At 57.6% G+C, this 21248-nt stretch overlaps 1 protein-coding gene across 2 annotated transcripts; it reads left to right on the plus strand.

The window, feature by feature from the left end:
• The first annotated feature begins 905 nt into the window (after positions 1–905).
• On the plus strand, positions 906–20089 carry DRC1 (dynein regulatory complex subunit 1). 2 transcript variants are annotated; one of them, XM_073335513.1, is made up of 17 exons: positions 906–1086; positions 2715–2802; positions 3634–3746; positions 5143–5326; positions 6315–6452; positions 7379–7465; positions 9321–9443; positions 10778–10917; positions 12498–12632; positions 13026–13261; positions 13901–14055; positions 15539–15628; positions 16556–16642; positions 17032–17228; positions 17831–17974; positions 18831–18933; positions 19901–20089. In XM_073335513.1, exons 1-17 carry the CDS (start codon positions 941–943, stop codon positions 19955–19957), a joined length of 2223 nt encoding a protein of 740 aa, XP_073191614.1. In that variant the 5' UTR covers positions 906–940; the 3' UTR covers positions 19958–20089. The 2 variants fall into 2 exon arrangements, with proteins under 2 accessions (XP_073191614.1, XP_073191615.1); XM_073335514.1 differs by lacking the exons at positions 18831–18933; positions 19901–20089 and having other exon boundaries at positions 17760–17847.
• Positions 20090–21248: the final 1159 nt, after the last annotated feature.

Genomic DNA, 21248 nt, shown 5'->3' on the forward strand with positions numbered 1-21248 from the left:
AGCCTGGGGCTGGGCAGGTAGCCTGGCATGGACCCCGGACCCCGAGGGCAGGTGCAGGGAGGCTGGGTGTCCAGAGCAGGGGTAGAGGGAAGGGCCGGGAGCTGCAGCGGGGGCAGGCTAGGTGCAAGGAGCCTGGGGCTGGGCAGGTAGCCTGGCATGGACCCCGGACCCCGAGGGCAGGCGCAGGGAGGCTGGGTGTCCAGAGCAGGGGTAGAGGGAAGGGCCGGGAGCTGCAGCGGGGGCAGGCTAGGTGCAAGGAGCCTGGGGCTGGGCAGGTAGCCTGGCATGGACCCCGGACCCCGAGGGCAGGCGCAGGGAGGCTGGGTGTCCAGAGCAGGGGTAGAGGGAAGGGCCGGGAGCTGCAGCGGGGGCAGGCTAGGTGCAAGGAGCCTGGGGCTGGGCAGGTAGCCTGGCATGGACCCCGGACCCCGAGGGCAGGTGCAGGGAGGCTGGGTGTCCAGAGCAGGGGTAGAGGGAAGGGCCGGGAGCTGCAGCGGGGGCAGGCTAGGTGCAAGGAGCCTGGGGCTGGGCAGGTAGCCTGGCATGGACCCCGGACCCCGAGGGCAGGCGCAGGGAGGCTGGGTGTCCAGAGCAGGGGTAGAGGGAAGGGCCGGGAGCTGCAGCGGGGGCTGGGGAGGTGCCACCAGCCAGGCCCCTGGAGCTGCAGCGAGGCCGAGGGGCATTTGCAGGGTGCGTGGGGCAGGCCACGGCACCGGGATCCAGGCAGCTGCAGGGAGGCTGGGGGCAGCGCGCGGGGGTGTGCAGGGGGCGGGGCCGGGCGCGCGCGCGGGGGTGCAGGGGGCGGGGCTGGGGCGGGGGCCGGGCGCGCGCGCGGGAGTGCAGGGGGCGGGGCTCGAGCGCACACTCCCGAGCTCGCGCTCCGCCTCCGAGGCCGCGCGCCGCGTTGCTTAGCGACGCTGCGGCCTGGCCCAAGGTCGCCATGAGCCGGGCGGCGCTGGCCGAGGGGGAGCCCGAGGGGCCGGGGCAGCCGCGGGCGCGGCTCCCGTCGCTGAACTCGGAGGAGCAGGAGGAGCGGATCGCGGCCCGGCGCCTCCGCATCGCGGCCCGGGTGGAGGCCAAGCGCCGGTGAGAGCGGGGGGCTGGGTCCCCCGAACCGGCCCCGCCCCCCCTGAACCCCGAACCGGGCCGAACCCCGAACCGGCCCCGCCCCCCGAACCGGGCCGAACCCCGAACTAGCCCCGCCCCCCCAAACCAGCCCCCCAAACCTGGCCGAACCCCGAACCAGCCTCGCCCCCCCGAACCCCGAACCGGCCCCGCCCCCCGAACCGGCCCCGCCCCCCGAACCGGGCCGAACCCCGAACCGGCCCCGCCCCCCGAACCGGGCCGAACCCCGAACCGGCCCCGCCCCCCGAACCGGCCCCGCCCCCCGAACCGGGCCGAACCCCGAACCGGCCCCGCCCCCCGAACCGGGCCGAACCCCGAACCAGCCTCGCCCCCCCGAACCGGCCCCGCCCCCCGAACCGGGCCGAACCCCGAACTAGCCCCGCCCCCCCAAACCAGCCCCCCAAACCTGGCCGAACCCCGAACCAGCCTCGCCCCCCCGAACCCCGAACCGGCCCCGCCCCCCCTGAACCGGCCCCGCCCCCCGAACCGGGCCGAACCCCGAACCGGCCCCGCCCCCCGAACCGGGCCGAACCCCGAACTAGCCCCGCCCCCCCAGACCAGCCCCCCAAACCTGGCCGAACCCCGAACCAGCCTCGCCCCCCCGAACTCCGAACCGGCCCCGCCCCCCGAACCGGGCCGCCCCCCGAACCGGCCCCGCCCCCCGAACCGGGCCGAACCCCGAACCGGCCCCGCCCCCCCAAACCAGCTCCCCAAACCTGGCCGAACCCCGAACCGCCCCGCCCCCCAAACTCTGAACCAGCCCCCTCCAAACCGCGACCCGCCTCCCCGGACGAACCCCGAACCAGCCCACCCCACCGGGCTGAACCCCGAACTGCCCCCCAACTCCGAACCAGCCCCCCGCGAACCGCCCCTCCTGAACCCGGCCGAACCCTGAACCGGGCCGAACCCCGAACTGCCCCCCTAAACGCCGAACCACCCCCCCAAACCGGGCTCAGGCGTAACCGCGAACCATCCCCCAAATTTTTCTTGTCTGAAAGTCAGTAGGAGCGGGAAGGGGGCAGCCTGGGTACCCAACTGTGGGTCGTGGGTGGTGGAGCCGGCCTATCCCTGGGAACCCAGGGACGGATTCTTCCCCCTCCCGGGGCTCTTGTCATCCGCTAGCCAAATTATTGCTCGCGTCCATGTGACACGGGCTGTGGGAGCAACAGCCTTAGAATATGGGGACGGATCCAATCGAAGACCAGCCTTCTTCTCTGCATGGGGTCAGATGAGCCGGTGCTCCTCTGAAATCACTGCCAACCGTCTTGCAAATGAGATCTGGACCCAAACACGGAGCAGTCCGCTGGAGCTCACTAGGCAGGAGCCTCCTTACCGGGCACTGATGTGTTCCACCATGGCAGTAACCCTGTTGTCCTTGCTAACCTCCCATGTCATGATGGGGGGACCCAGCTATCTCCCGTCAGAGTCTGAGAGCATCTGGGTCCCTCTTCCATCCGAGCACTGCGCTGACTCACCCTTGTGGGATCTTACAGGATCACAGAACCAGGTGTTATGGCTCCATGGAGATCTTTAAGCTATAGAAGATGGCATGTTACTAAAGAGTTTCTCTTCCCCATGTGTCCACACAGGGAGGCCCTTGGAGAAGATCCAGATGCGAAGAAGGCTGAGGCAGAAGAACTGAGCAGGAGCCACAAGCAGATAGAAGAAAGCAGACAGGTTAGAACTAAGCTATGGCGATATAGATCAACATAGGCAAGTCGATCAGGGCGTCTGAATCACATATTTGGCTCTGGAGTCCTATTCAGGTAGCCTTTGATGTCACAGCCCAGAGTAAACCAATGGATCTGTGTGTTTTGACATAGCCTGATCACACAGGCTGCTCAGTTGGGGACTAATGTAATGTTTGAAAAACATGTCCATATGTCAGGGAGATCTACAACCATAAGCTCATGAGAATTGTTTCGTCTTAAGCACCCAGCTGCTTCTACCTCTTCACCTTTAGGAGCTCCTGAAAACAGCCTCCTATTTTCAGCTCTGCAGCTAAAGCCTGGCCAACACACAGTATACTGAGCTTCCAAGTACAGCACGTGTTGTGTGGTGCCCTCTCATCACACTAAGGGCGCAGCGAAGCTAGGATGCACTGTGAAGGAAGGGTCCTCCTGGTGGTCACAATGATTCTTCGAGATGATGGCCTGCGTAGAGCTGCCCTGCGGGTGACACGCAGGCCTCTGACACATCTGATTCTTTCCTGTATAGTGAGAATCTGTTGTAAGGCTCTGACCTAGAGAGGAAGGAGGGTGGGGCATGTGGGTCCATGCTGGGAGTCATCTCAAAGACCCACAGTCACCAGGGGACGTGAATCTTTTTTTCTTCTTCAGTGGAAGCAGCAGGTGCACAGACTACTTGTATTTAGGTACCCAAATATGAATGTAGGAGCCAGACTTTAGACACCCTGGCTTGAAAAATGCTAGCCAAGTAGTCCTCCAGCGTAACGAGTTTGGGCCCCTTTGCCTATCATTTTGCTCTGTCATTTTGCTGCATTCACAGAGGCTAGCTAAGCTGCTGAATGACGGCACACAGCTAGTGACAAATATCCAGGTGGCTGCAGATGCAAGGGAAACCCAGAGGAGGGCTGAGGAAGACGAACTGAAGCGACAGAGGTAAGAGATCCCATAGCTCTGCTGTGTCACTGGCAGGAAGATCTTTGCTCCCGTGCTAGGCCCTAAGCATCCCCTGAAAGCACCAGCTTGGGCCGCCCACATGCTGATCAACTGGGGGCTGCTTTGGCAACTCACTGGCAGGCGAGAACTGCGCTTAATTTACATAAACGAGCAAATTGCAGCCACCCTTTTCTGTAATATGCAGAGGTGGCGTGGAGAAGCTGCAGGTCCCTGCATGCAATGCGGCCTGCCTGATTGGATCTGGATGGAGCATTGCATGCTGGTGTGTATAGCTTCCCCAGCCCGCACTCGGGCACAGAAGGTGATGGTGATTCCTTGTGAGAACCCTGTGGCCTGCAGGTTCTCATTTAGCCACCACCCCTGGTTTAGAGGAGCCAGCACTGGCCTCTCCTCTTTGGGATTGCAGTAGAGAAGCCTGGGTGTTCAGCCCCATCTCCCTGCTGTCGGACTTAGCAGTTGTCATGAGCAAACAAGTCCAGCGTTGCTGAATGGACCCGTGCCTCTTAAGAACCCCCAGTTATTTTCATGGCACTCCACAGGAACATAGTGGGACCAGAGAGCAAGGGGACTGCTATGAAATTGTGAGCCTTTCACTTGTGGGTCACTTTTGGAGGGGACTGAGTGCAATGGTTTTGTTCTGGGCTAGTTCTTAGGTGACCTGTGTCCATCTCTCGGCTGGCAGCCTTGCTGGAAGTCTCATTAGGAAAAGCAAGCCCCCTCAGACCCTGGTGATGGCCCACTGGCAGGGCATGTGTGTGAGGGAAGCACGTGCTGCTGCTGTGTGTACTGTACCTGCTCCCTGGATGAATGGAGGTCTTGGGTCCCTAGTGCTGCAAATCCAGCACCTTCTGCTAATGCTAACCTTACTGGATCGGTGACTGCTGCTGGAGCTAGGCTTCCTGGGCCAAGCCCACTGTCAGCAGTGGTAATGGTGTGGGGTGTCTGCGATGCTGGCCTCCTGACAGACCCAGCTTGCCAGACGAGCATTTCCACAGCCAGTTTGTTCTGATCAGTTTTTGCTTGTGTAATGTGCTCCCTTTGAATCCAGTGTATTCCCAGGGCTCTGATACAGAGACCAGTCCTGCAGCCATGTTTGTAGTGTCCTCTACATACTGGCTGCGGAGTCATTTCTCTTAGTGCATGGAGTCTTTTCAGATCAGAAGATGGAGCCTATCATTAGGGCTACAGAAAACCTTGTTGACCCACTAAGATCTTGTCTACCCTTTGGTTTAAAATGGATTTAGTCCCTAAAGCTGGTTGTCCATGAAGACACTAACATGGCTGGAAATCTCAGTGTGGATGGGCCAAGGGCAGCTGCCAAACCCTCCACCAGCCCCAGTTCTGTTATCTGCCTTGTGCTGGCTGCTCTCTGCAGGCTCGAGAAACTGGAGAATGAATCCAAGACTAATCAGGACAAGTTTGAAGAGATCACCTCAAAATGGGGCTCGGCCAAAGAGAAAACCATCCCGCAGGACCTGTGGGACGTGCTCAACCAGCAGCAGCAACAGTGTGCTCTGCTCATCGAAGAGAAGAACAAGCTCATCAGTGAACTGCAGCAGGTAGATTGCCAGAGTGTGTGTGTGTGTGTGTACGTACACAGCTGTGGGGCACAAAGGGTCTTGTTGGAGAATGTTAATATTAGAGGGACACTGTCCGAGAGTAAGTGACCCAGAACTGGCTGGCTGTTTTTCTAGGGCACTGTGCTACCCTACAATAACAAACCCATATACAGACTCAGCATTCACTCATGTCCTGGCAGTAACAGACCAGGACCCAAAAAATCCTGTTCCATACTTTTCCCACCCGTATGCAACAACCCTCCAAGTTCACACCCAGGCTCCTTCCGAGCAATTTACTTCCCTCTCCCTCAGCTCCTCCGTTACCCCTGACTCCCCCAAGCCTTTGTGCTGCTGCTGAGGGGTGTGGGAAATATGGTTCTGGATTGTAGCTTAAATGAATTATTATTCAGAGCTCTGTATTTATATGCCTAGTAAGGAATCTATTTGTCAAAAAACATTTACTGAGTCTTTTTTGTTGTCTATATTGTTACAGACGTACTTACTGACAAGTACTTTGGAATAACTGACCAAAAATAATTGAAACTGGTTTGATTATATTGTGTTATTTTGACAAATAAAATATGTAAAATTTTGCAGAACTTAAAAAGATTGCGTGCAGAATTTTAAATTTTTTGTTGCAGAATTGTTGTTTTTGGCACAGAATTCCCCCAGGAGTAATCTCCCTGCCAATGCATGATTGTTCCTATAGTTTACTCTTGGGGCTTTCTAGTCCTGCCCCCTTTAGTCCGGACAAGGGTTAAATAGCTCAAGCATTGGGGCTTCCTCCTCCTTGGTAGCAAGTGTAGTAGATCTTCCCATCATCTCTTCTCTCTCCTAACCACTGTTCTGTTCCTCAGTTCTCTTCCCTAGTCACCTTCCATAACGTCTGAAGGGGCAGATGCAGGGTATTGATTATTAGGTTCTCTGGCTTGTGATGAACCTGTGTAGAGCAGCATTTATCAGTTCAGTGTCTGCTCTTCTCCTGCAGGAGCTGAAAAGCAAAGATGACCATTATGTGAAGGATCTCAAGAAGCAGTCAGACGACATTAACCTGCTGGTGGAGAGAATGGAGGAGCAGATCAGAAACCTAATGAAAACTTACCGTCGGGAACTCACGCAGATTGAGGTAGCAAATGGCTTCATAGCAGGATGGGAGCAAGCAGTGAATTATTCCCACAATAAATCCACCAGGGAGTTCTCCTTAATGGAATTATCTCCGGCAAAGGGGTCTTTTGCTCATTACACTGGCATTTCAGCAGCGCTGGGTTGTGGGCTGCAGTCAGATGTTTATGTGGACCAGAGCTCTCACTTTGCCAGGTAGAAATAAAAATGGAGATGAACTGAGCACTGCGGGTCCAGGTTATGTGATTATTGGGTCTTCTCCTCTCTAAGTTACTGGGGATCCAGTGCAGTCCAGGTCAGTAGAGACTGAAAGTCGCTTCTGTTGATGGCTGTTCATTCCCAGATGTTTAAGGCCAGAAGGGACCATTCTGATTATCTAGTCCAACCTCCTGTAGAATGCAGGCCAGAGAATTTCACCCAATGGCCCATAAGTTTTGGTTGAGCTAGAGCATTTCTTTCAGTTTAATGTAGTGGCTTGTTGTGTGAACTAGATTTCATCCTTGCACCCATGCTAAACTGTTCAAAGCCATCTTCCTACAAACTGAGAGAGCCAACAGCCCGCTTAACCCCAGACCCAGTAACGCCAGCCTTTATACCTGGCAACTGCTGGGTCTGTGTTGCTGTCGGGGCAATAGGAAGTGCACGTTGTCTCATGGTTAGAGCAGCGCACTTAGAGTCCCGAAGACTGGTTCTCTTTCCAGCCCTGCCACTGATCCCTGGTGTGACCTCGGGCACAGGGAGAGGATGCTGTGTCTGGGTGGCACCTGGCGGCGATCTGGAGCTGGCTTCTGTCACAGAAGCCTCTTGCCATTGTTCCTAGAGCTTGGCCTGGTAAACAAGGCTCGTCCAGCATGGCAGAGCTGGCAGCAAGCAGGGAGTGGGCCTTGCGCTGTGCACGGCAACCCGCTCACTGCACTGTCTCCTTGTCAGAAAGCTTTCGAGCTGGAACGGCGAGAGCTGCTGAGCAGCAATAAGAAGAAATGGGAGCAAGCCATGCAGGACCACAACGCACAGGAGGTAAGGGCCCCAGGGGGAATTGTGATCTGCGAAGGAAGGCTCCTGGGCCAGCAGCTGCTCCTAGGCACTGAGCAGTAGCACGTCTCAGTCCCTGTGCTCGCTCTTGACATTGAAGAGCCTGGGGTCAGAAGGGGCCAGGTGTGGGCAGAGAGTAGGTGGGCCGAAGCCCAGTCCTTGGCAGGGTAATGAATGCTTCACTCTGCCCCCCTCTTGTAGGGTTCATGCTTGCTACAGGGCAGGCGTAACTCGGCAGCCCAGCAATGCAGGATCAGGCTGCCCTGCACTCCTTGTCCATATTGCTCTGTACCTTGAAAAAGACACGGGAGGCAATTGTCCTGCTCTGCTCAGCGCTGGTGAGACCTCAGCTGGAGCACTGTGTCCACTGGGCGCCATACGTTAGGAAAGATGTGGGCAAACTGGAGAGTCCAGAGGAGAGAGACAAAACTGATCAAAGGTTTCGAAAACCTGCCCTGTAGGGAAAGGTTAATAAAAGTGGGCCTGTTTAGTCTTAAGAAAAGAAGACTGGGGGGGGGGGGAAGACGGGACTGGGGGACTTGATAAGTCCTCAGATCTGTTCAGGGCTGTTATGAAGAGGATGGGGATCGATTGTTCTCCATGGCCACTGAAGGAAGGACAAGAAGTGACGGGCTTTATCTGCAGAAGGAGATTCATGTTAGTTTTTAGGAAAACACTCTAACTCTCTGCGTAGCTAAGCTCTGAAATAGGCTTCCCAGGGAGGTTGTGGAATTCCCGTGACTGGAGGTTTGTAAGAACAGGTTGGACAAACCCCTGTGGGGGATGGTCTAGGTTCACTTGGTCCTGCCTCAGCACAGGGGGCTGGACTAGACGACCTCTCGAGGTCCTTTCCAGCCCTATGTTGCTATGACTCTATGATTCTATAATCTCCGAAAGGTAGGGCTGGAAGGGAGATCAAGAGGGCATCTAGTCCAGCCCCCAACGCTGAGGTAGGATGAAATATACCTCAGTGTGAGGAGGAGTACTGGCTACGTTGTGCTAGTACACACAGGATTCCCACTTCCTTCTGCCCTGCCCCCAGTCACTTCTGCCCCTTCAGCCAGGGCTGGTTGCTTTGCTCTTACTATGGAGGCCAGGAAGTTGGGAGAGCCACCTTGGAGCTTGGAGTCTGTGCAGAGGCAGCGAGATACCTCGGTGATGGGCAGACTAAAAATGAATGAACAGAAGGGGGATCCCATATATGGTTGGTCTTTTTTCCACTCGTTTTTTGTTGGATTGACTGTTAGGCCACATCCTCAGCTGGTGTAGATCTGCTGAGCTCCCACAGACTTCAGCGGAGCTGTGCAAGTTCACACCAGCTGAGCTCTGGTCCCGGTTTTGTACCCGAACTCTTTGCTGCACTGGGGCTTCTTGGTGGCTGTGATGTGCCTGGTAAAGAATCACAGTGGAGCAGGAACAGCCGGCGTCACTTCAGAGGCCTGAAAGGAAAGGGATGGAATGGGTATCCAATTAGCCTGGCTAACAGCACGTACCGGGTGAGCAGGCATTCAGGGACTAGAGCAGGTGGCTGGCCCTGTACCGCCTATTCCAGTCACACCCACATTACACCCCGCATGCACGGTGTGTAAGGGAAAGACCTAGTGTTGGTGTCTGAAGTAAAGACTGTCCGGAGTTGGGCACAGGGAGTGACACTCCTGCCTGGTTTGTTGATAGCCCAAGGAACATTGTCCCCACTAGGCTGCTGCCTGGGAATGATCCATATCCCTCCTTGCTTTGGACTTGCCAGGGCAGCTGGGATCAGGAAGGCTGAGCAGCCAATCAGAACCGTGGCGATTATCTGCGGTCGTTTGACTCTCCTCTGGTCTCCTTCTGCCCTCAGCTAGAGAACTTGATCACCCGCATGCAGACCGTGGAGGAGTACGAGAAGCAGCTGAATCAGCTGCAGGTGAAGGATGCCGAGGAGTACACTACCGTCAAAATCCAGCTGGAGAACGATGTACAGGTGTGGAGAGCAGGGTCCCGGGGGAGTAGAGACACAGGACCCCACTGAGTGCATAGAGTGACAAGGAGAACACAGCGACAGCTCTGTGGCTATCAAGGGGAAGGTCTAAGCTAAATGGCTTTTTAGGAGGTCTAAGCTAAATGGCTACATTTCCACAAACCGCATAGCTTGTACTGAGACGGGAGAGAAGGACAGCAGAATCAAACACTCTCAGCCTTTCTGGGGCTTGGCTTCAGGGTACAAAAGTTAACAGTAGCAACCGTCCCCCCTCTCCCCCCCAAGCTGGGCTACTCCTAGGATTCCTCCCTCATGATTGCTCAACCTGCCCCCTAGATCCTCTCAGACAGTCACTTCCAGCTCTCTTATATCCAGATGGAGTAATGAGCCACATGTATTAGTGAGTTAGCAGTGCTTACTTGCGATCAGCACCTGCTAATAGGGTGGGGGTTTCAGGCAAACACTGCCTGCTTGTTACAAGGATAGAAACCTTCATGCATGTTACCTTTTATCTAACTAGGCTCAGGAAGGCACTTCCCTCTGGATAGATTATTCCAGAATTATCCGTGATTGTGGCTTCCTGTGAAGCCACTGGTACTGGCCATTCAGCCGAGAGACTGAACTAGCTGGATCCCTGGTCTGCCCGGCACAGCAATTTCTGTCTTCCTAAGTAACCACCGTTCATATTGCAGACCTTGTGACTGAGACGTAAAATAACCCTCTTCCTACCGATGTGTCTTCAAGTGCTTGAATAACAATGTGTCCAACAGGAGGGAGGCAGAGAGATTCTCACACCTGCACCTGGATTGTGCGGCTTTAGCTCGGACAGTAGATGCTGCCTCTTCCCGTGTGCTGCCATGACAGCTGAGGGCCCCTTAACACTCGCGCTGACATCGCTTGGCTGGGGGCTGCTGGCAGGGAGTTTGGAGCCTGTGACTCTCCTTGCCAGCTGATGGAACAGGACGTACAGGGCCTGGGGCACGCCTGTCCATGCTGCTGCCTGAGGGGTTGGCATGGGGGTGAGGAAGGTGATGCACTCTTTCTCCATGGCACTGAGTCGGTGGGTGACAGGCTAAATTAGGGGTTCTGTAGCATGTCAGTACAGTGAATGTTTGTAGCCCCTTTCTATCAAGGAGGGCTTCGTACAGGGCTCGTCCTTTAGAGGAGCTTCACTGTAAGACTTCTGCACTGTTTGCTAGAGCCTGGGGAGTCCGTTCTAGGCCCTCTCTTTTGAGAGCCCCAGGGCCAGCCATGGGATAGCAGGGAGGGGCTCTGTACTTGCAAACCTTCCCTTGGATACAACAGAGGATGGCTTTTTATTTTGTTTGGAATCACAGATCCTGGAGCAGCAGCTGCAGCAAATGAAAGCCATTTACCAGCTGAACCAGGAGAAGCTAGAATACAACTTCCAGGTGCTAAAGAAACGGGATGAGGAAAACACCATCATAAAATCCCAGCAGAAAAGGAAACTCAACCGGTAAAAGATCAACCCAGTTCGTGTGGGGTTGGGGCAACGCCTGCAGCCATACTCAGCACTCTCTGGGTCACTGTCCATATTCTCACTGCAGGCCACAGCCCTCTCCCTTCCCCCACAAAGGCTGAATATAATCCAGCTTTGCACAGGGGCTCTGTGAACAGAGTCCTTCCCACTCCAGGGGTGCTGCAGCCACTGGGCTGGGACGGGGGTGAGGAGTGGCCCATGTTCAGGTGCTAGGACATGCTTGCCCTTGTATGTCCGGCTCTGGATGTGTGTATGGATTTATTTACTCCTGGGGAAATTCTGCACAGGTACATAATTTATGTCCCCTGCAGATTTCTTTGCTTCCCCACAGAAAAATGACTTTCTGACGGGGAAGCAAAGGGAAGCCGCAAGAGCGGTCATGCAACCTTCCCAAGCAGTATGTTTCGGGTGCCAGGGTAGCCGGCAGAGAGGTAAATCACTTGGGGCAGAGGGCAGGAATGGGGAAGACCCGGCTGGTGGCTCCTACCCTGCGCCGGACTCAGCTGCTAGTCCTGACTGGGCTGGGGAGGACAGGACTTCCTCTTCCCCTGCACGGCATCCGGGGCTGGGTCAGACCCACCCCCAGATTTCTCCCCCGGCTGCAGGAAACTCTGCAAACTCCACTCCCCCCACATTTCCTGCACCCATCACTCCTCAGCTGCAGTGGGAGGGATCCCTGTACAGGGAGCTGCTACCCCATCCACCCAACTCTCGTGCATCCAGACCCCTTCATACCCAGACCCTCCCACTGAGCCTCACCCCACTGCACTCAGAACCCCCACCTGATGAGCCCCACTCCCCCTGCACCTGGAACACCCCGATGAGCCGGCGACACCTGGATCCCCACCCCACCGAGCCCCAACCAGATGCACCTGGATCCCCACCCCATTGAGTCCCACTCCCTCAGTATCTAGACCTCCACTGAGCCCCTCCACACCCAGACCCCCCTGCCAAGCTCTATCTTCCCCCATACCCAGACCCCCCCTGCTGAGCCCCACCCATCTTCACCCGGACCCCTCTGCAGAGTGTCATTACTGTTGCACCCAGAACCCTCCAATGAGCCCCTGTGCATCCAGATCCCGCCCTGCACCTGGATCCCCCAATAAGATGCTCACGCCAAGATTGCCCCACAGAGAACCTTCTCAACCCACACCTGGATCCCCCTATGCTACGCCCCTCCAGGCTTGGATCTTGCCTTGCTGAGCCTGCCTGCCCACACCTGGCACAGAGGGGCAGGGCTCTGGGGTGTTTTTGGGCAGACCCGGTCCTTGCGCTGTGTCACAGTTGGGTGCAGCCTCACTGCTGAGTCTGTGTTCCAGGGTGCGGGGGGGAGCTGCACAGTGATCTCCCACCTCTGTGCAGCCTGTGGCCTGTGCTCCCCAGAGTCATGCTGGAGCCCCCACATTTATTTGACAAACAAAATTTGCAGAATTTTGCAGGATTTTAAAATATTGTGCACAGAATTTTAATCTTTTTGGCACAGAATTTTTAATTTTTTGGCACAGAATGCCCTCAGAAGTAATTTATTGTTGTTAACAGCCTGCTCTCCTCCTCAGGCTGCATGATGTGCTCAATAACTTGAGAATAAAACTGGCCAAACAGATAAAGCAATTCCAGGAGGAGAACCAGAACCTGACGGCCGATTACAAGCGCATAGTGGAGCAGTACAAGGACCTGCAGAGAACGATGAGGTATGGTGTGTCCCAGAGACACAGCCTCTCTTTGAGCAGGACGAATTCACTTGGGCACTGGAGGGCAGCTTGGCGGGACCCCCAGGGCCTCATCAGTTAGTTCAAAGAGAGCAGATAGCAGCCACCCTCCCCTGGCTGCTTGGCTCAAAGTGGAGCATTGCTGGGGGGCCAGTAGTCTCTGGGATCTGCTCCACTGTCTTAAAGTTAAAGGCAGCTGCACGCCCCATTGTGGCCCTCACCGGGCAGCTGTGGGGAGAGAGGTTACTCTCCGAAGCCTGTGACTGAGCACTGTCGGGGGCTTCTGACCCACAGAGGCACCCCATTGCTCCAGAGCATGGAATGCGGCATGGCACAAGCCTGACTCACAGGCAGGGGCCTTCCCCCTCTCGGCAGACACTTTGGCGTCGTTGATGCCCAGAAGTTCCTGGAGATCTGGCTAATGAACGAGGAGGAAGCCAAAGGGCTGATGTGGAAAGCTCTCGAGGCTGATCGCGTCATTCACACCCAGCAGCTGGGGCTCCCCTGGGTGGAGCCTGACTACTGGTTCCTGGACAACGTGGGCCCCATCGTGCACCGCAAGGCAATCAAATCTGCCAGCAAGCTGGCCCAGGAGGTGATGGCATTAACAGGTGGGACACATGGCGGCTGTAATTCCCCGAGGATCTCAAAGCCCTTCCCATGCTCTCACTGCTGACGCCTCCCTGCACCCCATCTCGGAGGAGGAGGAGGCTGAGGCCCAAAGGGGTTCAGCGACTTTCCAGGAGGGCTCAGTGAGTCCTTACTAGGTGGGGATAAACCCCCTAGCTCCCAAATCTCAGTGCCCTGCTCTGCTTTGCCTCTCCGGGGTGTGGCGGGAAAGCAAAGGGACCTGTTGTCATTGTAAAACCCCTGGGACCGCCAGACCAGATCTCTTTCTAATGACATGCACCTCTGCCCGCTGGCCGAGGCTGGGGTGATGTCAGAGCCAGCCCTGCACGTTCTCTGCAAATCCAGTTTTAAAATGGAAACTCCTCTGCTCCCAACCACCCCATACCCACCTGCTCCTCATTGTCTCCAACTCCTAGAGGCTAGTGCAACATCAGATGCACCCGCTGCTTGCCAAGGTTTGCATCAGCTGCTGAAGTGGTAACCACACGAGGTGGCCTCCAAGCATCTCCCCTTTCACAGCCCTCTGACCAGATTCCTGTGCTGATTCCCTGGGGGTGGTTACCTGTGCCAGGTGAGGAGAGCAGCAGGCGATGGGTCTTCCCTCTCCCCTTGTGCTTCAGAAAGCAGCCAGCAGGAAGAGGAGGAGGAGGAGGAGGAGGAGGCTGCGGAGGAAGGAAGACAAGAGGTGGCGGAGGCTGGAGAGGAAGTTAAACCTCCCCGGCACGTCTTGGTGAAGTCTGTCAAACACATCCTGGAGCTCCTGTGCGACGAGTCGGTGAGTTGGGCCGTCCTGGCCAGCTCCGACCGCAGAGGGCTCTGTGCTGCAGAGGATGTTGGCCCTTAGCCGGGCCGCTCCTTCGCAGAACAGCTCCTTGGATCTGAGGATTGTCTTCTTTTCCTGACCCCGCACTCTGGCTTCCAATGGGTTCAAACATCATCTGAGCCAAGGCCAGGTCCCCGTGCTTTCTACAGCAGCACCTGGCACAGTGAGTCCCTGACCCTCTTGGCGCTACTTTAATGCTCCTAATCATCCAGCTGTCTCAGTGGAGGGGTCACCCTTCAGGGCGACTCAGACCCATTCAGCCGGGCGTTCACGTGGGGAACAGACAGGAGTGTGAGTGCTGTTGTGTTGCCAATGTCTCTTAGCCCCTTGCGGGGCTTTCCGGGTCTGAACTGCCACCTGCCCGTGCAGCATCTCTTGCTGCAGAATGTGTGTGTGAGAGGAGATGCTGGTATGTGTTTGGTGCCACCTGCCTGCCACACTTCTGGGGAGGGGGTAGAATGGGGCTGGCGCAATATGGGACACACCGAAATAGCAATTGGCTAAGCTGCATTCGCAAGAGCTTGTAGGGATCTAAAAACGTCCTTCTAGGGAGCGTCCTATGGATCGGCAGGGTCAGACAGCTGTCGCGCCATGGCACGAGCCCCATGAGACCCTCTGCCAGGGTAAACGCAGCCCTGCAGCCCGACGCCCTCAGCTCTGCCAGTTGTCAACAGCAACTCAGCGCGAGCCCTGCTGGGGACAGCTCGGGCCGTTCGTTACTGGTGGCACGAAGCTGCAAAGCCAGGGGTCCGCCTACCTCTGAGTCGGTGACACCTTCCACATCAAACAGCTGCTGGACAGGGTGTCACAGCTGTCACGTGCCAGACGTGGCCTGCTTAGAGCTTCCTCCCCAGAGGGATACACGGGAGGTTTTCCCCTACGTGTGTGTTAATACACTGCCCGCTGTGGCTGTCACCAGCTCCGGTGGAGAGGGTTATATCTGGTGCCACCTACTGGCTGAACAGTGTAATTCAGTTCGGCATCCTGTCCCAGCTGACGGCCATCAGACACACTAGAAAGTGATTTCCAAGTGCACGGGGGACGTGATTTCTGAGGTAACCAGGCCCAGTGCCCCACACTTGTCCTGCTGTTGTGTGAACTCTAACCCACCGTGAGATTGGGCTTTTCCACACCCCAGTCTGCAGCAGGTTAGGGTGTGTGCAGTGGGATTCAAATCACCATTGCAAAAGTTATTTAAAAACCTCTCTTAGTATGCCCAGGGCAGGAGTTTCTGAGCTGGGAGCTGTGCTACATTCTGGACCCAGATGAGAAATGGTCCCATCCCTCCAGATCACTTGAGTCCCCGTTATTTGAGCGTGGAGGTTAGCACAGAGTAACTGTGCTGTGGCTGGTTCTGCCTGTTGGGTGAGTTAGCAGCTCTGGGATCCTAGTGTGAATTGAAACACTCATCAGCGTCTTGTGATTTCCTTCCAAGGGCTTCCTGATAGAGAGCAAGCTGCTGGGACTCCTGCAGCCCCTGGAGAGGCACGAGCGCTCCCTGATGAGGCTGGATGCAATCTTTGCGGTTAGTGGGGCGTCTTGCACAAAGCACATAGGTTAGGGGCACTGCAGGAACACACCCCAGAACCAGCCCCAGTGCCCGCGGGCTGAGAGCTGCTGGTGGATGATGCAGTTCCACAAGGGCGGACCTGCTGAGACGCTGCCTTTAGAAGCTTGTCACCTGCAAGGGGGGGAAGGGAGGAGGGGCATGGTCCATGCACATGCGACTTCCCGTAGGACTCAGCGGGGTGATCTTGTGTGCTCTGTTCTGGGAGTTTAGCTGGGGAAGGTGGGGGGGGAGGCTCCCTTCCCAAGGGGGATTGCAAGGCAGAAGGAGTAAGAGAGATGGGATGTGGCTGAAGCCAGTTCCTCCCTTTGCCACCCCTAGTGCCATCAGCTCCCACTCCCCTGGCACTCGCTCCCACTGATCCCCCAACCCCAACACACTCCTGGGCCTTCCGGCTCCCACCCTGTCCTGTGTCATTCCCAATAGAGCCCTCCATCCTCCCTGCAGATATCGCTGCTGCTGCCACTAAGACTCCACGTCTCACATCCCCTTCCCACCGGGGCCTACCCTCTTGAGGTCCTTTGTGGCCACCACCCTTTTGCCCAAAGAGAGCTGGGCTCCTCTCCCCTTCTTTGGGAAGAGGGATGGGTTTGGAGCCGTGTGACTTACCCTCTTTCCCTGGGGAAGCATGTACTGCTGCAGGGCTCCCAGCGTCTGACATCCCACTGAGAAAGACCAAGAGCTTGACCTGAACCTGGTCTTTCACTTGCCCCAGCTGAGCTCTCCTGCTGGTCCCGCACCAGCCCCCTTCGCATTGGGAAGGGAAGGGCTGTGAATTTAGCTCAGGCCCATGGGCCGCTCCTCTAAAGGAAGCGGGAAGGGACCAGAGCAACATCTCGGAGTCCCAGCTGCCACCCAATCTGCTGTTTCTCTGCCTTTCTCCAGGCCCTCGAAATTGACAATGAAGACGACGTGTATACGCTGGTGGATTTCTTCTTGAAGTTCAAAGTCCAGCAGGTTGTCTCCAGCCCGGTATGATGAACGTGGGCATCGCGGGATGAGACCCAGCAGCCCGGGAGGAGATGGGGCTTGTAAAGCCCCGCGGAGGGGGAGGGAATTGGTGTTGCTCTTACCAAGAGAACCAGCGTGGTCCAGAGGCTGCAGCCATGACACCATTGAAATGGGTGAAGTCTGAGTTTCCGCCAGTGCTGAATTTGGCCCCCAGGCCCCTGTGCTTTGTGCCCAGTGAATACAGATGTCAGTCATAGACACTAAACCAGGGCTCCGGATGGCTGGAAGCCTCCTGGGTTTGTAGGTTAGGGTAGAGGTGCTGTGGGCTGGGAGGAGCATTACCGGGGTTAGCTGTAGTTGGAGCCCTGTGTGGCTGGAGTTCACTCCCGGTGCGTGTGGCTGCCGTGCAGAGTAAGGAGTGGGCAGTGGAGGAGGGCCCTGAAGAATTCGCTGTGGATGCAGCGAAGGACGACAGGGGATCCGCTGCCCCGAAGGAGGAAGGCACGGCCCATCAGAGCTCGGCAACGTCACTGTCCTCTTTGCTCTTCCATCACGATGACGTCCTCAAGGCCCTCAAAGCATTTGTCCGGGACTTCCAGAAGTCGAGGTGAGCAGAGCTCGTTAGCTGGGAATGGGGTGGGGGGCTGGGCCTCGTAGGCTGGTTGCGAATACGAAGAGTACGAGAGAACGGGCTGCAGGAGTAGCCCCGTGATCCGAGCGTGTGAGCTGGAGGAGGGGCAAGGCACGGGAACCGCGGGAGTGAGGCTGGGGAGAGCGGGAGGCGCATCTGGGCTGGGGATTGTCTGCGAATGCACTGGGCGGGTGTGCTGGGCTACGGAGGCTGGGCTGATCTGCCCAGCAGTGGAAAGGTCCCCGCCGTCTCCCCCGGGCACAACTGGTTTCTGCAGGCAACGTTGACGAGGTGGGGCAGGGCAGGTTCCCCACAGTGAGTGGGGTTCATTCTGCCTGGGACAGCTGTGCAGTGGGGAGCAGGTTGGATTGGGTGGGGTGAACATGGTGGGGCAGGGAGGGGAGGCAGTTGAGATGAACAGTTGTGGTGGAGAGGAGCCAGTCGCTGGCAGCAGGGAGCTGTGAGGCTAATGCCAGCGGTGCCCCAAGCCATGGTCCCTCCTTTCAGACCTGGCTGGGTGACCGGAAGGGTGGGCCGAGCAGTGCCGTGAGCCCAGGGCTCCTCTCTCTGTCCCTTAGGGACAAGCGGCCGCAGGTGAAGAAGGTGATGGAGGAACGGGACAACTCCAAGGACTCTGAGTATTGGGAGGCCCTGGCTCACGTCATCCCAGAGTCAAAGCTGAAGGTTTGGGACGCGCTGGAGGCGGCATTGGAGAAATACCAGTAAGTGCCCCAGCCAGGGGCCCCCAGCCATCCCACCCTTGGGTGTGAACGCACCAGGCCTGGCAGTGCTGATGGGGTTTGTCATTAGACGTGCGACAGAGCCCAGCGGCTTGCTGGGACATTCCTCTGGGCCGCTTGCCCCCAGCTGCCAGTGCACACGTGGGGGGCTTGTCTTCACGTGCCCTGAGGGCTCAGCCTGGGGGAACCTGCAGACAGTGCCTGTACAAAGGGTTACCTGGCCATTAATGAACTCCAGGGGAGTCCAGCTCCCAGTGGGGAAGCGCTGGTTCCTGGCCTGAGACACCCCTTGCTGGGCCGTGGCTGGAGGTCGGGTGACCCCTGGTGGTGGGATTGTAGAAGATCCGTTTCTTGTATCTGGTTGGTTCATGTTTGGCTCCTGCCCATCCTTGAGTGCCCTGTAAGTGACCTGAGCATGACTCTTCACCGCTACCTCCTTCAATGGAGGTTTTCCACCAGTGACATTCACAGCATCAGCCGCTCGAGCACACCGAACGCTCCCCCCAGCTGAGCTTCCCAGCCCCTGGGCCCCCTGCAGTCAGGCGGGACCGTGCTTTGTCAGTGGCGTTCTCCAGGGTGCACTTAGTCGCTTCTGTGTGGCTGCGGAAGGCGAGCTGGGAGGAACACAGGATCTAACTGAAACGCCAGGGGCCATTTGTGGGCAACACAATCAATTTAGCCAGACTGGGGCATTGCTCATCCTCTGCTCTTGAGAAAAGCGGGACCACAGCTATACGTGTGAAATACAAAGGGCCTGTTAAAAGCCAAGCCCCCAGACCCACGGGGAGGAGGCTTTGCCGTCGGGAGCTTTGACCCATTTCCCTTCCTCTTTGTGAAGCTACGTTCTGAGCCAGCGGTCGAAGCTGCTCACCGATCTTGATGGGCTCCAGCAGCAGAACACGGAGCTGCACATGCTGCTGCATCAGTACCTCACCTCCAAGGTGAGTGGGAGCTGGTACCTCACTGGGCCCAGGGCCGCTGGGCAGCTGCACTCGCTGGCCGTCAGAGAGCTACGTGAATGCTTATTGCTAAGGCTGCCGGACGCCCTGCATGGCAGCTGCCCCCATGGCCCTGTGGCAGTGAGCAAGGGTGAGGGGAGGTGATGCAGGGTGTAACCGGCCCGGCTGACACCTCACAGGCTGCAGGCAAGCAGAAGAGGTGATTTCTGAGCTGTGGGAAGTGGGACAGGTTGGTCCTTGGGGCTGCAGCCAGGGCCTACCCATGCATCCTCTGCCAGTCAGGGTGGGCAAGTGGAGGGGTGGAGAGATGCCAGGGGGATGGGCATAGGGCCAGGAGGGGCTCTGAAGGCCAGCAGAGGGTTGGGTAGTGGGGTGGACCCAGTAGAGACCTCTTCAGGGGGGTGAAGTGATGGTGTGCGTGCAGAGAGAGGATGCCATTGGGACAGATGAGCAGAGCAGGAGGAGAGAGAAACCAACCCTGCAGTGTTTGGACTGAAATGGGCAAAGGGTCCTAGGTCCCCGGTGTGCATGTTTCCCCCCCCCCCCCGTCCCCTCCCCACACACACCCCATCTCCCAGCTGACAGCAGGTTGGGGGGCCGGGGGGGACATGCAGTACGTCCCATATTGTTCCAGGACGTGAGTATTCAGGGCTGGGAATCCGGCGCCTTCCCAGACACAGCACTTGCTGTACCCGGAGAGGAAAGGTGGGAATGGGCAGGGGACACTCACAGGGGCAGTACTAGAGTCAGCCTGGACCCGGCCAGGGAACAGCGTAGCTCTTCTCCCCATCGCGGCTCGGAACCGGAGTGTAACACCAGCGGGCAGAGCGTAGTGGCACCTCGTCCCCACCCAGAGTGAGGGCCCTGGGGCCTCTTCCAAGCCAGTGGGTGTGGTGTGCCCCCGAGAGCACCGTCACCCTCACTGTGGCCTCGGCTTGTCCCGGCGCAGGTGAACCAGGAGCTACTGATTCCACCCACCCATGTGGTAGAGCTGATGACGCCGTGACGGTCAGGAGGCCAGGAGTGCCGGCAGCCAGCATGAGGTCCCTGCCGTACGCCCCTCCCCATGAGCCTGTGGTGCTGGATCCGGGGCATTCGCTGGATGGCAGCGGCTGGAATAAACCCCCCTTTAAAACAACCGGGCTGCAGGTGTGTGATTGCTGAGGAGAGATGCTGCCCTCTGGGATGATGCCAGGGCTGGCTGCCCTCTGTCACGGAGCAGCAGGGCTCAGGCTGGCAGCAAGGTGCCTCTCACTGTCTCTGCTACCTTGACGCTGTGTGACCTGGGTTGGCTCATTTCCCTCCCCGCCGTCTCCCATCTGTTTTATGGTGGGGTGGTCAGCGGCTGCCGGGGTACTCACACAGGGAAGATAAGGCTGATTACGTCTGGCTCCCCAAAACCCTGCCCAGCCTTAGCCCACCAAGCACCCAGCCCATCACCCACCCTTCTCTTCCTCTTTTGATCAGGCCTGCCCCCCATGCAGCAGTTACTATAAGCCTCCCCCCGTCCCGCCCAGCCCTGGGGTCAGCCCTGGTCTCCCTCAGTGGGGCTGGGAGGTGTTATTAGAGACTGTTAGGCTGGGTGGGGGGCCGTGCAGCGGACGCTAAAGGTCATGTAGGAACAGTGTGCAGACAACACCCCTCAGCCCCCCGCATGAAGTAACAACCGCAACCTGGAGCCACACACGCTGCCCGGGCATGTGCTGTGCAAAGCGAGGCACGGCTCTGCAGGCAGGACATGACGCGCGTGCATTGCATGGCTGGGGAGAGCATGACCCTGCTTCACTAACTGACACGGCTCAGTCCTGCGGGGGCCCCTCCCTCACAAGAGCTGAAAGGGCACCATGCACACCAGTAACCAGGGCAGTGTGGGTGGGTGCTCCTGTGCTTAGCTCCTACTGGGCGCGCGAGAGCATGATCAGCTGGGGAAACTGAGGCACTGAGCGTTTGTGACATGTCCAAGCTCACGCGCAAGGGCAGCAGCAGAGCCAGTTCTAGCACCAGGCCCTGGCTGGGTCTGAGAGCTAAACTCCCCCTGCCCTTTAAACGAAGACCTGCTGGACGCGCCTCTTCCCAAAGCATGGGCCTGCCTGCTTTGCTAAGCCACCAGGCCAGGGCTACCCCCACGCGCTGTGCTGGTTAACGGGCCCTGCTCAAATTAGACTGGTACCCCCTCCCTCCCTGTTGCCTCCCCGGGGGGACGTAGGTCGTTCTAGCCGGCTGGTATAGCTGGGCCTGCAGGGAACGGGGGCCTACGCTATACCTGTGCTTTATGTATTAAGCTGTGTCCGTGCCAG

The sequence above is a fragment of the Lepidochelys kempii genome, chromosome 3 (assembly GCF_965140265.1).
Source record: "Lepidochelys kempii isolate rLepKem1 chromosome 3, rLepKem1.hap2, whole genome shotgun sequence".
Taxonomy (NCBI): domain Eukaryota; kingdom Metazoa; phylum Chordata; order Testudines; family Cheloniidae; genus Lepidochelys; species Lepidochelys kempii.